Source organism: Corvus kubaryi, unplaced genomic scaffold (assembly GCF_017639235.1).
Source record: "Corvus kubaryi isolate FWS band 111438036 unplaced genomic scaffold, C.kubaryi_AGA036_p1.0 37265, whole genome shotgun sequence".
Taxonomy (NCBI): domain Eukaryota; kingdom Metazoa; phylum Chordata; class Aves; order Passeriformes; family Corvidae; genus Corvus; species Corvus kubaryi.
The window spans coordinates 3220330-3235860 of NW_024581080.1; the positions used below are offsets into that span (position 1 = coordinate 3220330).

Genomic DNA, 15531 nt, shown 5'->3' on the forward strand with positions numbered 1-15531 from the left:
GCGGCCGCGCCGCAGTGCCCCTCGCGCCGGCCCCGCCGCGCGCCCCCGCCCCGCGCACACCGAGGACGAAGGTCGCCGGGAGGGCCGAGACCCAGCCCTGCCGTGATCCGCCGCGCTCCTGGGGAAAAGAGCTGAGAGCGACCCTCGCCGCCGCCCCCGGTCTCGCTGCAGCCGCCCTGGCCTCGGGCGGGCCGTTACGCTGCTCTGCCGACCGGGCGGACGATGGTCAATCGCTGCAGCCCCGAAACAGCGGTGTGGGCTGCGCTCTCTGTGCCTGCCAGGCCCGCCCGGCTGTGCCCCGGGGCGGGGCGGCTCCGGGAGCCCGCGGGCAGGACTGCAGCGGCACACGTGGGCTCTGCCGTGGCGGGTGACATGGTGCAGGACAGTAATAGCTGACCCCTCACAACCGCGGCTGCCGGCTCAGAGGGCCGGTCTGGCCAGTTTACCAGCATGAGTCCTGGTTCTGATGGGTGACAGCTGTGGCATAATGGGCAGCTGCACGTGTGGCTGAGGAGCTGCCTCTCCCAGTACGTGGTCTGTGTATATGCCTTTGAAGCACTAACAGTATTCTTAACATCACTGGTACAGCAGTGTGTAACCAGCAGCTGGAACGTAGTGTACAGGGGAACAAGAGGATCCTTACAGACTCTCCTTTGCCATGTGTGCTTGTCAGGTACCTGTTAAATCCCATCCTCAGGCTGAGACTCCGTAGCCAGGCGAAGGTGGTGTCCAGACAGGGGTCTCCTCCAAGCAGACTCAATTTTTATCACAAGCCACCGTTGGCCCTGTGGGTGTGTGACCTTTGACTGGTCCCTGTGCCCCAGCAAGTTCCTCTTTGACTAATCATCAGCAGTAATTGTCCCCTTAGGCTAACTTCCTGTCCTGAACTGTTTATAAATCTGCCCTGTGTCACTGGGGATGAGATGTACAGGAGCAGAGGAAGTGATGCCTTCCCAGGAATCTGGGTACCTGGCTTCCTCATTTCTCTCAGGTGCCCCTGAAATGAGGGACGTGATAAGATCTTTGTCATGAGGAAGGGTTTTCTGTCACTCCTTTCCTGTACTTGGGACCTGATTGCAGGATCCTGTGCCGTAGGTGTGGTTCTGGATGAGTCTGCTCCATCTGAGGTGTGCATGGTATGAAAATACAGGATGAATGGCAACAGGAGGTGATTCCCAAGTGACGGTGACAGGCAGTAGCCAGAGTACCAGTCTCAGTCTTGCTGTGTCTCAGGAGCTGCTCTGAATGGTGTGACCTCAGTCCAAGTACTGCCTTCCAGGTTTCAGAGCCCACTGTCTCTGGCATCCTGCCACCCTCTCTGCGTTGACATCTCTCCGGTCTGCTGACTTCAGTTGCTCTCCTTCAGTGCTGCTGGTGGCATGTGAGTGCCACGTCTGCCAAGAAACCCAACTTGCTGTTTGAAAGCTTTCCAGGGACACAGGCTTCATTTGTGGCTGTAATGACCCTTCAGCGTGAGTGGATGCCAGGGGCCTCCAGAATTAAACTTGTTCCAGGCGTCATGCAAGGACCCGTGCTGGTGCGCATGTCCTCGTGGGGAGAACAATAATAGCTCCACATACGGTAGGCTCCTCTGAGTGCCAGCTCCCTCGATCTCCTCCAATGCAGGCTCAGGGATGGACTCCACCTTGTCCCTCTGAAGAGACTCTGCATGCTCTCAGCAGCCGGGAGGGGATTCTGCTGCCAGATTCTCCACAAGCTGCCCCACGGCAGGACTTGCTCAGTGGCAGCCCGGGAAGGGATCTGTTCCTGCAGTCGTGTTGCTGCCGAGCCCACCACACGCCCATGGACAAACCAGTGTGTGTGCACCATCTCCTCTGAGCTCTTTGGGCTGCACCGTGTGAACTCACCTGAGCTCCTGGCAGACTGTTGGCTTGTTTACCCAAGTGCTCTCCCTGATCCTGTTGCATTCTCTCTCTCAGAGCCCCAAAAGGGTGTGAACTTTGGAATGGGGTCTCTGAGCAGGCTGCAGACTCGGTGCATGTGTGAGACTGTTGCTGAGTAACAGGAGGACTGGTTCATTGCTGCAAGCAGCCCTTCTGTCTGGCTGCAGGGCACCAGCCTTGCCTGGGCCCTTCACCATGTTCCTCCTGCTCCCCTTTGACAGCCTAGTGGTTAATCTCTTGGGGATTTCCATAACTGTCCTCTTCACTCTGCTTCTGGTTTTCATCATCGTGCCAGCAATTTTTGGAGTCTCCTTTGGCATCCGCAAGGTTTACATGGAAACTTTATTAAAGATTTTTCAGGTAAGTCATGTTTTCAGAATGTTCTGTGTGTTTGCAGAGGTTTGTCCAGGCATGGTCATGGTAGGAAGAGAGGCTTTTGCCTCAGGAGGGCGTTGTGGATGACTGGAGTAGAAGGTTGGGCTGTTGGTGTCGTGCTGCTGCCAGTTGACCTGTTTGGCTCATCTCAGCCAAATGCAGCTTACAAGACCTCTTGTCTGTGGGCTGTTTTTTCGCTGTAATTAATCTAGTAAGTCTTCAATTAAAGAAATAGTCTAGCAAGGCTAGACTTGGCAGTCGGCAGGAGTGCAGCAGGATCTGAGGGGTAGCTTGGAGGAGTTCGTGTCCCAGGCAAGGTGGAGTGCTGGTACCGCTTGGTGTCAGGTGTGATTGGGAGGGACCAGACTGCAGCCAGCAGGTTGCTCCTCTCCAGGACACATTTGGATGAAGCAAAAGCAGAGAAGGTACGGCAGGAAGCAAGCCTTTTGTCCTGCAAGCCCTGAGTGGTCTGTGGCCAGAACCCAGAGCTCTCAACATGCTTCTGTCCTGGAGCGTCGCCTGCTGAGCCGTGTCTGGACCTGCCGCCTTGGAGGACAACCAGCAGCCCTTGCCGACCCTCTTGGCACAGAGAGGCCAAGTGGAATTTTCCAGCTTGTTGTCATGCTGTTCCCTTGCCTGCCTTTGGTGGACTAATTTTATGGGCTGTCTCTGAGCCAGCATCTCTTGAAGCAAGTCCCTGACCAGACCAGAATTTTTTATCTACTAAGAGTAGTAGGTAAAGCCTACACCACTCTACCCTGGCAGCCCAGGTGAAGGGCAGAGTGCTTTCTATGGAGGTTTTAGGCTCTTAAATGTGGAGTTCATGCTGCTAAAGGATGCATGGTACAGCTACTGCTGTTTGAACAGGGCTGGTTGTCCCCAGAGTATTCCTGTACTGGTTGGCTTGCGAAGACAGCCCTGGAGCTCGCAGTGTTCAGCTCTTTAAACTCTGAGTCCTCCCAAAAGCCTGAGGTGTAAATGGGAAGACCTTGGGCTTTGTGAGGGGCTTCATTAATACAGATATCTGAAGACCTTACTACAAATCTACTGACTGAAGTGGGCAGAAAAAAATGGAACTTTTCACAATGTTTTCTTTTTTTTTTCCCCCCCTTCCTTCAATTCAGGAACATTTACTCTCAGTACCTATATTGGTGTTTGAAACTATTTTTCTGAAAAGACTGGGAAGTCTGTTTCAGTTTTTATTAAAGAATCTTAGGGGTGGGATAGAGGAGCACTCATGCACAACTGGTCACTGATTTGGTGGAAAATTCACTTATTAAGTTTGACCATTCAGAATTGTATTTTGGAGGGCTATTATTTACCAAAAATACTTTCCCAGCTCTTGAGGCCAGAGGGGCAGCATGTGAGAGCGTGGCAGAGTCTGACAGCTTGTGGGACACAGCCTGAGCTGTGAGGCCTGGCTGGCAGCAGCACACCTGTGTTGCTGGGGAGGGAGGGCACCTGCCTGCTGCCTCTCAGGTGGGAGGCTGGGTTTGCTGCTGCCACAGTCAGGATGGAGATGTGCTGGGCTTGCAAAGAATGCCTTCTCCATAGGCTGCTTAGCTCATGCGAGGTCAGAGCTCCTCTCCTGACTTCTGGGATGGTAGTATCTAGGCAATCTTCTGCAGTCCTGGAGTTCTAGCTGCTGGCAGAGGCAGCTGCGAGGTGAGCAGGACACTCCGTATGCAATTAGCATTCCCTCATTGCTGCCTCCTGATCTGCTGCTGGCATGGGCTTAGATTAGGATGCCAGAGTTCCCAGCAACTTCCCCTTCTTCACGGATAAGCATGTTGTACACAAGTCTTCCTCCTTCAGAAGTTTGTCCTTCCCGACCTATATGGATTACAGGCCGTGAAGGTTACGTGAAGGGCAGGCAGGAAAGCTGCACAGAAATCCAGCCTGCAGTTTGTGCTGGTGCCCTTGAAAATTAGCTGAGAGAACAAGTAGTCCTGGCGCAGGATTTGGCAGCCAGCTGTCTGAGGGTGCTTGCTGCTGCTGTTTTGGGTGGATTGCTGAGCTGAGAAGCAGCAGCAGCTATTAGCTGAATCAGAGGGGAAAGGATCCCATTCCATCATCAGCCTGATGTTTTCAGCAGCAACCTGAAAACACAGTCTCCGCTTTGAATTTAGAAGAAACAAGGGTTGAAAAATAGTGCTGGTCCCCCAACCAGCTTCCTACGCTTTGGTGCAGACACCCCAGCAGGAGGCACAGCTCAGCCAGAAGCTGTGCAGTGGCAACCACGTGCAAGGTGCAGCAGAGCTGAGAGGTCACAGAAACTGCAGAAAATCTTGCTGTGCCATCTCATCACTGAGCACTCTTCTTCCCTCTGGCACTCCCTGCTTCCCAGGCCAGTTTCTGCTTCACCTCAGTTCAGTTGGGTTCATCACTAACTCTTTCAGTTCTGTGTGGAAGCCTCCTGCTTTAGCCCCATCTTCTCCCCTGAAAGTCAGCTGTAAAATGGGGGGTTGTGGAGCTATAGGCCTTGCAAATCTTGGTTGTCCTGTCTGTCTTGCAGTGGGCAACACTGAGAATAGAGCGTGGTGCCAAGGAGAAGAACCATCCGTTGTACAAGCCGTATGTCAATGGTGAGATCCTGCCCTGCATGGGTACACAGGGAGTTCAAAATTCTTTTGGGGAGGTGGAGTAAATGTGGTGTCTCTGAGCAGCTGAAGTCTGCTGGGAAGTCTTTTCCAGTAGGAGGGAGTTCTAGAGAACTCTGTTTCACAAGGAAGGGCAGGGAAGCACCCTGTGAGTGCTTCATTTCTAGATAGTGGGGAGGACTGGTTTATGCCTGTCTGGACTGGAGAAAGGAAGGAGGCTCTGAGGAGGGCGGGTGAGGAAGGGCCTTGGCTTTCGTCTCTCTTTGGGCGGGCAAGTCACACTTTTCTCAGAGCTGCCTATGGTGTGTTGCAGGTATCATTGCAAAGGAGCCAACATCACTGGAGGAGGAGATCAAGGAGATCCGCCGGAGTGGCAGTGGCAAAGCCCTGGACACCCCTGAATTTGAGCTCTCGGATATCTTCTATTTCTGCCGCAAAGGCATCGAGACCATCATGGATGATGAAGTGACCAAGAGGTTCTCAGCTGAAGAGCTGGAGTCCTGGAACCTGCTCAGCAGGACCAACTACAACTTCCAGTATATCAGCCTGCGCCTCACTGTGCTCTGGGGACTCGGTGTGCTCATCCGCTACTGCTTCCTTCTGCCCCTCAGGTGAGTGCTGGTGCAGGGACCTGCCTGCCAAGGGGGTGCTGGTGGCCTGGTTTTGCTAGCATATAGTTTCCCTCTTTCTGCAGGATAGCCCTGGCCTTTACTGGCATCAGCTTGTTGGTGACTGGTACCACAGTGGTGGGATATTTGCCAAATGGAAGGTGAGTTCATCTTCAAGGGAAGAGCAGATGGGGAGAACTCCGTGCAGTTTGAGACCTGATAATCCTGAAATTTTCCTGCAAGGCTTTCTGTTCTGCCACCTGCAGACACAGCAGGTGGTCGTGGACACCCTGTAATTTTCAACAAAGGGCCTAGATGTGAGCACTAAGCCGGTGGCAGAGCACTTTGTCCTGGCCTCTGAAAAGAGTAATAGCAGAAAAGAGCAAAGGCCAAAATTTTATTCTCGTGACTTAAGAATCAGTGATCGTAAATTGACAGCAAAGCTCAGGACATGTTTCAGTAGCAAAGACTTGAAGGCTTGGCTGGATCTCAGGGCCTGGGGCAGCTGAGCTGAGTGGCACTGTTACGGGGATATTGTAGGACTGGGGAGTGATGGTCTCTGTCCTGGGCTGCAGGTGTAAGGACTTCCTGAGCAAACATGTCCACCTGATGTGTTACCGGATCTGCGTGCGTGCCCTCACAGCCATCATCACCTACCACGACCGGTAAGGCCTGTCTGCTCTAGGCTGTCCCTGCCCAGGAGGTTCTCCATGCCAGGCCTTATGTAGGCCTCATGCTGCCTTCCTCTTTCTTCACCTCTACCTTTGTTTTGCATCTAGAGAAAACAGACCCCGAAATGGAGGCATCTGTGTGGCCAATCACACCTCCCCCATTGATGTGATCATCCTGGCCAGTGATGGCTACTATGCGATGGTAAGGCACCGGGTCTGCCTGCTCGGGCTTGGTCGCCTGCATGGAGGGAGCAAGCAAGCATGTTGTGGGGCAGGAAGTAGGCAGCAAGAGTCCTTTGAGCATGCAGAGCTACTTTTCCCTGCATGACATGGCAGGGCACTGTCAGACTCTGTTGTACGTGGTGTTTGTGCAAGCTCAGCCTGGAACTCAAAGCACCAGGGGTCTGTTGGTGCAGCTTTGCAAGAAGAGCTCTAGGCTTTGCTGTTGTTGGAAGAGCAAAGTGCTTCCCCAGCTGGACCTCCTGCCATGGGGAAAGCACTTGGGGTTTGCTGTATCTGTCTTGCAAGTCAGAGCGTGGGACTTTTCCTCTTAGCCTTTCCAGCGTAGGGGTAGGAAGGTGGAGGGGAAGCTCAGAACAGGCAGCAACAATGAACCTCAGTTTGGCTGTGAAACCGGGTGCTGCCTTGGCTTTCATGTGTGCCCAGGTCTTGTAACTTGTGTCTTCTTGCCCTGTCCAGGTGGGTCAGATCCATGGAGGGCTCATGGGTGTGATACAGAGAGCCATGGTGAAAGCTTGTCCCCATGTCTGGTTCGAACGTTCTGAGGTCAAAGATCGTCACCTCGTCGCCAGAAGGTGTGACAGTCGCTGGCTGCAGGGGTGGGTCTGAAGGCTGGGGGAGGTAGCGCTCACCTCCCTTGGATGAGGACACTGCATGGCCTCATAGGTGCTGGGAGATTGTGCCTCTGTTGTTGGTGCCCTGATAGTCCCTGGTGACTGCAGGTTAAGGACTATATGCTGTGTGGATTGCTAGTGAGAGCTTCTGTCCTCTCTGCTAATTTTTGACACTCTTCTGTTTAGGCTCACAGAACATGCCCAGGACAAAAGCAAATTGCCCATTCTTATTTTTCCAGAAGGTGAGTGCAACAAGGCCAGACAGACAAGCACCTGCATCTCTGTTGCTTTCCTTCTTACACAGCCAAGGGCTTGAAACCCTTCACTGAGACAAAAGGGACATTGTGTCTTTAGAGCTGAGTGAGCCCAGAATGCAGGAGTCATACATGATGTCCTGATGACCCATTCTGTGCACACAGAGAACAGAGCATGGACTGAGAGTTAGGGGAGAGTTGCTGGGTTCCTGTGGCCCTGCCCTTAATACTGTAGCTTAGACTTCTGAACTGACTTGGAGAGGAAAGTTAAGATTGTGCTTGTCTCTTACAGGAACATGCATCAACAACACATCTGTGATGATGTTCAAAAAGGGGAGCTTTGAAATTGGAGCCACAGTTTACCCTGTAGCCATCAAGGTATGAGAAGGCAATGTTCTTAGGTCACAAGTCTGTCTGTCCCTCTGTATCTCTGTCTTGGCAACCTAATCCAGCCTGGTCTGAGGGTACAGGAAAGCTGAGGTCACTCCATGTAGTGCTTTGGGAGGGCTGACCTGTAGCTCAGTTTGGGGTGGAAGTTGGAGCCTCAGAGAGGGTGCGACCACTGCCTGACTTCCGTGAACTCTTCTGCCTTTGTAGTATGACCCACAGTTTGGAGATGCCTTTTGGAACAGCAGCAAATACGGCATGGTGACCTACCTCCTCAGGATGATGACCAGCTGGGCCATCGTCTGCAGTGTCTGGTACTTGCCCCCAATGACCAGGCAGGTAAGGTGAACCCAGCCTATCTGATCGCTTTCCTGTTTTGCCCTTCACTCCTGCTGAACAGTCTTGCTTTGCCACAGCCTGAAGAGGACGCAGTGCAGTTTGCCAATCGAGTGAAGTCAGCCATTGCCAGGCAGGGGGGCCTTGTGGATCTGCTCTGGTGAGTCCAGGCAGGCTTTTCTCTTCCTGGTGGCAGAGTTCCTTGTTTCTGGGTCATGGCATGTGCTCATGGGCTCCATGGCAAGAGCTCCATTTGTTTCTTGCTTAGGGTAGAGCAGGCCCATGAAGGAGTGTTCTTCTGTAGTAGGGACCAAAGTCTTTGCTTCTTCTGTATGCTGGGCATCAGGGCTTCATTCTGCGATTGTAGCTTGCATTGGGATGCCCTGGGTTTGACTTGTTTCTGCTCAGCAAGGTGTGTTCAGCTTGGGAACTTGCTTTCCCAGGCACTGAAGTCTCAGAGCCTGGGAGGCAGGCAGGCAGTTTCCTGTAGTGGTACTAGAGTAGTTCACGTTTCTGGCAGAGTTGCTATTTTGAACACATTGCAGGGCCATGGGGGAAGCTCCTGGCAGAACCAGGTAAGAAAGTGGTGCCCTTCAGGTCTGCAGTGTGCCCTGGCAGCGTGTGGTACATGGGGAGCTGTCAGCACTCACTGGAACTCTGACTTGCCCTGAGCAGTCCCAGCCAAAGATGGTGCCTGCCTGCAGCCTCTCTGATATGACTCTCTCCCCAGGGATGGAGGACTGAAAAGGGAGAAGGTGAAAGACGCGTTCAAGGAGGAGCAACAGAAACTCTACAGCAAAATGATTGTAGGCAGCCATGAAGACCGGAGCCGCTCCTGAGTCTGCTGCCTCCAGCACTGCCACCGGGGCTGGTCAAAGCCCTCTGCCTCCAGCACCAGCCAGGGCTTGTCTGGAGCAACTCCGAATCTTTGGACTTGGGCTACTCCAGAGCTGCTTGGACTCGCTCTTTCATCCTCTGGCTGTTGTTTCCTGGAGGCACTGTTACTGCCTGGAGTCTTTAGGCCCTTGGCAGCTCATGGCAAAGATGCCTTCTCGTTACTGTTACAGTGAAGCCCCTTGCAGGGGCAATATTAAATGAAACTCTTACAGTGTCATGTGCTTCCATCTGGTGTGTCCAACCCCAGGGAAGGACTGGTGTGATATGCATGTGTGTCAGTCACAAGTTTCCCACAGCACAAAAGCCAGTGAGCTGTGCTGAAATGGACTGCCTTGACAACCAAGGGAGGCGTCATGAGCCTGTGCCCCTCGTGTGTGTGGCATAAACCCCTTAGGAGCAGAATGTGGTCTCTCAGGCCCTTTCCAGATCCTCTTTCAGGAGAAATCTTTTTGTTTTGCCACCTTCATGTCAGCTTGACCCAGACTGTTGCTTCTACGGTGTCTGAGTAACAGCCTCTTTGCTGCTCCTGATGCAGTAAGGATCACACTCCTTGGAAACCTCCCTCTGTCCCCTGGGGCTGTGAGGTGCCAGGTGTCACTGGAGTGGCAGGTGGGGCTCCTGAGGAATCTGTACGTGCTATAGTGGGAGCCTAGGGTGTGTAGGAGAGCCCAAGACTTCATGGCTGGGGCAGCATATCCCTTTTCAAATGTCTGCTGAGGGAAACGGTGGCATCTGACCTTGTCATGCACCAACACACACATGGATAGTATCAACTTGTTGCAAGAAAACTGAAATCTTGTGCTGGTGGTGGTGCCCCTTTCTGCTCTGCAAGTAAATTATTCAGTAAAACAACTTGCATTTGAGCATTTGTTCCATGTGCTTTCCCATTTTCCTTACATTCCTACAAACTTGAGCACTTACACTGGGTTCTCTGCTCTTAGAAGCAAGAGCTATTTCACTGCTACCTGCTGAAGCCTGCTTGCATTTTCTAGCACTCTGGAGAAGGCAGTTACCAAAGTGCCTCCTTTGTACCTCAAGTGTTGTTTGCTGGGGAGGGCATCTGCTATGCCAGGTGAGGACAGCTGTTCTGTGTAAGTGGCCTTAAATCTGGATTTTCCCTGTGCTTTATTTTTCTTTGCCTGATGGAACTTTGCTGCTCTGGCCACAAGGCTTGCGAAGCTTTTCTCTTGCTCAGGGCCCATTTGGATGAAGACCCCTGCACCGTGCTGTGGTGTGGCGAGCTCTGGAGGGAGCCACAGCGAGCCAGGGGTTGCTGAGGCAGTGCCATGCTCACTGGGTACTGTGGATGGCCCTTCCCCATGTGCCAAGCTGCAGCTGGAGTCACAACTCTGCTGGGGACATGGACATTGCTGCCTGCCCGTCCCTGTTGCCCAGGCAGGGTCTTCAGGCTCTCCTTCACTTCTCCCCGTTCAGCAGCCACTCCTGAGCCCTCTCAAGGGCTGTGTCCCCAGAGCTCTCCTCTCTGGGGGTGGGACAGACATTTCCTTCAGGCACGGGCAAAGACCACAGGCCTCCCCCGCCCCCCTGCCCTGCCCCCGCCTGTCCTCAGGCGCTTGGACCCAGCTGCAGGTGCCCCCCAAGTCTCCTGCCTGCAGTTAGGTTCCCTGTCCCTGACACCATGGTGACATGCAGAACCCTCCTCAGCTTTGTGGGACCTCCAGCCATCCTGCTGTGCTTGGGGACCATCCCCAGCAGTGTTCAGGACGCTCCACAGCAGGCAAGGAGCTGGCTGGACAGGTTAGGAGGCACACATCCATCTTTCCTTGGCTCTCCCACCCCATGCCCCCAGTCAATATGTCTCTCTCCGATGAGAAAGTTAATAAATTTAGCTCTAGATTAAAAGTATCGATCATTTCATTTGTAAGCGATAAATAACCAGGGGGGGAGCACTGGGTGGCCCACAGGGTAGGGGCTGTTGGCTCCGGCTGCAGCAGCCGTGCACCCCACTGGGGCCAGGAGCCCTCATATGCATTCTGCCCGGATGCTGGCATTGATTTGCTATTAGTCTCCACGCACCACCCAGTAGCACATCATTCCCGAAGCCGCTATTAATGGCCTTTTGATAAATAATCACTTGTAAGTCAATAAATTTTTATTAAACAGTGTGGCGCTTTGATTTATGAAAATCCGACGGGGTTTGTCTGGGAGAAAAGGGATGCAGAATTGAAACGGAGCTGCTATCCATCTGCCTGCCAGGCTGGCCTGCCTGTGCTCGCGCCCCCGGCGCAGCTGGCTCCCGGCTCTGCCCACGCAGCCTGAGGCTGCCTGGCACCAGGCACAGGGTGGGCAGAGCTGGTGCTCACTGCTGACTGCTCCTGTCAAGACCCCAGCACTGATGGGGCACCACTCTGCTGCAGCAGCAGGTGGCCAGTGGGAATGTGGGAGCCACAGTGGGCAGCATGGGGAGGAGAAGGGGTTGGTCCTGGCTACTGGGCTGGGGCCCTGCATGGATCAGCACTGTTTGGGGTCCTGTCTCAATGTGGGGATGCACGGGGCAGCCAGGCTGCAGCAGCCATTTGTCACTCTCCCTGGCTCCAGCAGGCCCTTTGCCACCTGCTTTATTTGTCTCCCAGCCCTGACGTGGCATCAGACAGGTGTTAAACTACTTAATCACTTTAAAATTGTTTTAATTTTCTGTTTTGTATTGATCTCCACAGCACCAATTAATCAGCTCACTGGACCAGGCAGTTAGTACATTAAAAATTGTCAGCCAAGCTGGGCAGCTTAGAAAATGTTAAAAAAATATCCCACCAGCAGCCCCTCACTTCTCCCACCATGTGGAACCTGCTCCTGCTGAGCACTGGCTCTATCCGCAGACAGCGATGTGTCTCTTCCAGCCCTGCCACCAGCCCCACGCACCATGCTCCCATGAGACCTGGCATCCAACATCCTTGCAAAGGGTCCATTAGCTCTGTCCTGGCCCAGCATCTGTCCCATGGAGGCAGTGGAGGGGGCTGCATGGCTGAGAGGGGAGCATTACAAGCCCCCCCTCACTGCGGGGGTTGGACAGGGACCTACACAGGGACTGTAGTCCCCCAAGTCCTAGAAAAAGGGCACTGAGCAGTCAGGGCTCCTTGCAAAGTGCCCATAGCCCAGTGAGAGACTGAAGAGGGGGCTTTAAGCCAAGTGTGGGCCTTGGCAGGTTGTACAGCAATGATCTGCAGACCCACACAAGGCTGGTGCTCAGGGCCACTGAAAAGTCCCAGTGGTTCAGGAGCTTCAGCTGTCCCAGGCATGGACTTGGCCACCAGCCTGTTGCAGGTACTGCCTGCAGCCTCAGGGAAGGGTATCCCTTCACCAGCCCCATTCCAACCCCTTCTGTGCCTGTGCCACCCTGCTAATCAGTGCCTGATGGGCCGGCAGCACCTTATCTCCTATTGATTTCCTTCCAAGACACAGCCCACGTGTTTGCTTACACCTGGCTGGCACTTAGCTGGCTCTTGGCTGAACAACTGCCAAGCTTGCCCGGCCCCCAGTACTGTGCTTGTGCCTGGAGTGCCTCTGGCATCCTAAGCAGGTAAGGACAGCTGGCATGCCATTGGTGAGCCATGGGGAGCCAGAGCAGGGGTGTACAGCCCCATGTGCACACACACATCTGTATGTGCAGCCCCCATTGCACAGGGGTGCAGCACGGCGCAGGGGGGGACCCAACAGGTTGGCAGGCAAACACACTGGGGCTATTGATGCCACATCAATCCTGCAGCCCCGACAGGTGAATGGGCTCTCACTCACACTGTTAAGATAAATGATATTTATTTGCTGCTAAGAGCTTCCAGTAAGAGGCCCCAATGAGCGACTTTTGAACCAGCAGCTCTTGCTGCTGGTACACGCCCAAACCAGAGAAAACCCTGGGAAAATCTCCAGGGCTCACCTGCTTCTGTGGGCACTTCCTACCCCACACACAAGAACCACAGCATGGCCCCTTCCCCTGCCTGGCATGCAGGCCCTGCCCCGTACACATCCTATCCCCAACCCATCTCTGGCCCAGCCTCACAAGGCCACCCTGGACCACATGCCCATGAAACAAGTGCTGGGACTTGACTGGGACCTTTATTTCATCAACGCCTGTAACAGGGCTGCACCTGACACTACCCACGTGTGCTGCTCCCAGCCCTGCAAGCCATGCTCCCCATCCAGCTTTCAGCCACCCCATCCCAACAGCCAGGCACCTGCTGGTGAGGGGAGTCACCCGCTGGCAGGATGCAGGTGGCCAGGCCAGTCACCCCCCAGCCCAGAGGGGCAGGCTATGCTGGTGCTCAGCCGCTGTGCGTGCCCAAGCCCAGCATCGAGAAGGCCGCACGATGCTTCCTCAGCAGCAGTCGGATCTTCTCGTCGTCTGAGTCTGGGTCCAGAGGCTTGTTGTACTCATCGTCCTCGGTCTCAGAGGTCGCCCGGTCTCCGCCAGAGCCCCCCGCCCGCTGCGAGGATGAGGAGGGCTCCAGGGCACTCTTCTTCCTCCATTTGGTCCGTCGGTTCTGGAACCAGACCTGTTGCCCCGTGGGCCCAGCTCAGTTAGCGGCCATCACGCTGCGCAACCCATGCCACACAGGGACCAATACTCACCTTCACCTGAGACTCAGTCATACCAAGAGAATAGGCCAGCCGTGCTCTTTCCGGACCTGCCAGGTACTTGGTCTGCTCAAAAGTCTTCTCCAGAGCAAAGATCTGGTGTCCCGTGAAGGTTGGGCGCGTGTGCTTCTTCTTATGGATGCTGTCAGCCAAGTGAGCAGGGGCTACAGGAGAGGAAGAGAGAAGTGGGTGAGCTCTTGGCAGCCCACGACTCTGGACAGCTCTCCGCTTGTCCACACTCACCAGCCCTCAGTGACCAAAGAGTCCCTCCACACCTGCTCCCCTCCAAATTAAAACTGTATTCCTGCTTCAGGGCTTCAGCCCCATCCCAGGAGGGCTGAGCTGCCCACTGTGCAGATCCCACAGGGCCAGCGCTGGGCTATGCACCTCCTGATCAAGGACAGTGCTAAGTGGCTGTGGTGAGAGGGTAAGGGTCGCTATCAACAGTGCTTTACCCCAGAGCCATGCAGCACCCATGCCCCACACCTTGCAGGATGCGTGACAGAAGACAGGCATGGCTGAACATGGGCTAGTAGCTGTGCCAGGAGCAGATAGCCAAACTGCCTAACCCAATCTGCTCCAAAATCATCACCGGCAAAGGGGTGAAGGGGACCAGAGCTGCAGGTTCTGAGCAGCTGCACCCAGCCTCGCGGGGCTTCCCCCGGGACAGTGGATGCACCCATCCCACCTACCCTCTGGAGCAGTGGCAACATGCTCTGCAATTCCCCTGCCAGCTCTCTACCAGGAAGGCAGTGCAGCCAGCCCAGGGCTGGCCATCCTGCCTGTCTCTGCCCTGAGCTAAAACAGTCACTGACCCCCAGTGAGGCTGTCTGAGCAACCGGGATATCTTGTAAGTCAGAAGGCTCTGCCTGTCCTTGCCAGCTGTGGCTCCCTGGGGGCAAAGAATTAGTATTTGTCATTAAAGCCGCCCGTGCCCTTGAGCCAAAAGTTCTGCCACCGTTTGAGGTCCAGCAGCTCTGGCACTGGGGCCTTTCCCGCTGTCCTCGGGCAGCCTGCTAGCCAACCAGCCGTGTCTCGTGCAGGGCAATGGAGAAGACACAGCCTGCCCCATGCCTTTGACCTAGTGCCGATGGGTCTGCAAGTTGCCCATCAGCTGCTGCACCCAACCACCCACCACCCAGCCGCTCCGGGCCCACTGTACTTACGGCCGCCGCACTGCCGGCCGCCCCGCCACTCCGGGGCCGCCTCCGCCCAGCAGCTCCGTCCCCGCGGCAGGTACTCGCCACCAGCCTTGGGGAGGGCGCCCACCTGGGGCCCGTAATAGACGCCCGGGGAGCTCAGTCCGTTAAATCCGCCCGCGTGGGGGTAGCCAGGGAGGACACTGCTGTTCGGTGTCGCCGCGGGCCGGCCGAGGATGTCGGAGATTCCGTGGGGGGTGCCAGCAGCCAGCTGGGCACCCAGTCCGGGGGGTCCCAGCTTGTAGAAGGAGCTCTGCACTGAGTACTGGCAAACAGGCGCCTTAGCCTCGGGGAAGGGGCCCAGCGAGGGGCCGTTGAGCAGAAAGGTGCCTGGCAGGTTGGCATCCATAGCTCCAGCACCGAGGCGGCCCTCAGAGCCCGGAACCCCGGAGGCGCGATGGCTGGCCCATTACCACTGGCCTGGGGGCTCCAGGGCCCCAGAGTCCGCCCTGGCCCGTGGGCGCCTGGCTGGCACTGGGATCCTGGCGGGGGCCGGGGCCGCGGGCAGCGTGGGAAGCGCCCCGTGACCCCGCACAGGCTCCGGCCCCGGACCCTCAACTTGGGCTTGGGCAGCGCCAACATTTCTCTGATAAAGACGAGGCCGATTAGAATAACGCGCACCCATTGGCCGGGGGGCTGCGGGCGGCGCGCCCATTGGCCGGGCCTCGACGGCCGCGGCCGCCATTGGCTGCGCCTCAGGGGCAGCGCGCCATTGGCCCGGCCCAGACAAATTGCGCTTTGAACACCGGCGGCGGCGGCGGCGGCGGGAGGGACGGGACGGGACAGGACAGGACAGGACAGGACAGGACAGGATAGGATAGGATAGGATAGGATAGGATAGGATAGGATAGGATAG

General features: G+C 55.5%; 2 protein-coding genes across 3 annotated transcripts; one reads left to right on the forward strand and one right to left on the reverse strand.

Moving 5' to 3' along the window:
- The first annotated feature begins 153 nt into the window (after nucleotides 1–153).
- On the forward strand, nucleotides 154–9100 carry GPAT4 (glycerol-3-phosphate acyltransferase 4). Of its 2 annotated transcripts, none has more exons than XM_042024950.1 (12): nucleotides 154–2264; nucleotides 4795–4864; nucleotides 5193–5490; nucleotides 5574–5648; nucleotides 6063–6152; nucleotides 6267–6360; nucleotides 6858–6997; nucleotides 7199–7254; nucleotides 7559–7644; nucleotides 7864–7992; nucleotides 8070–8149; nucleotides 8720–9100. In XM_042024950.1, the coding sequence occupies exons 1-12, from the start codon at nucleotides 2100–2102 to the stop codon at nucleotides 8826–8828; spliced, it is 1392 nt and encodes a 463-aa protein (XP_041880884.1). In that variant the 5' UTR covers nucleotides 154–2099; the 3' UTR covers nucleotides 8829–9100. The 2 variants fall into 2 exon arrangements, with proteins under 2 accessions (XP_041880884.1, XP_041880885.1); XM_042024951.1 differs by having other exon boundaries at nucleotides 167–2264; nucleotides 6858–6973.
- A 3543-nt stretch (nucleotides 9101–12643) lies between these two features.
- Nucleotides 12644–15238, reverse strand: NKX6-3 (NK6 homeobox 3). The gene is made up of 3 exons (XM_042024952.1): nucleotides 14643–15238; nucleotides 13471–13640; nucleotides 12644–13394 (listed from the first exon to the last, which is right to left on the reverse strand). The coding sequence occupies exons 1-3, from the start codon at nucleotides 15022–15024 to the stop codon at nucleotides 13164–13166; spliced, it is 783 nt and encodes a 260-aa protein (XP_041880886.1). The 5' UTR covers nucleotides 15025–15238; the 3' UTR covers nucleotides 12644–13163.
- Between the last annotated feature and the right edge of the window lie 293 nt (nucleotides 15239–15531).

Bases quoted from the DNA above. Each gene is read 5' to 3' on its own strand.
- GPAT4 (XM_042024950.1), top strand. From the start codon at position 2,100: ATGTTCCTCCTGCTCCCCTTTGACAGCCTAGTGGTTAATCTCTTGGGG. The intron at 6,153-6,266 runs GTAAGGCCTGTC...TTTTGCATCTAG, and splicing joins ATCATCACCTACCACGACCG to AGAAAACAGACCCCGAAATG. The intron at 6,361-6,857 runs GTAAGGCACCGG...TGCCCTGTCCAG, and splicing joins GTGATGGCTACTATGCGATG to GTGGGTCAGATCCATGGAGG.
- NKX6-3 (XM_042024952.1), bottom strand. From the start codon at position 15,024: ATGGATGCCAACCTGCCAGGCACCTTTCTGCTCAACGGCCCCTCGCTG. The intron at 13,641-14,642 runs GTAAGTACAGTG...CCTCTCCTGTAG, and splicing joins CGGCCGGCAGTGCGGCGGCC to CCCCTGCTCACTTGGCTGAC. The intron at 13,395-13,470 runs GTGAGTATTGGT...ACGGGGCAACAG, and splicing joins TGACTGAGTCTCAGGTGAAG to GTCTGGTTCCAGAACCGACG.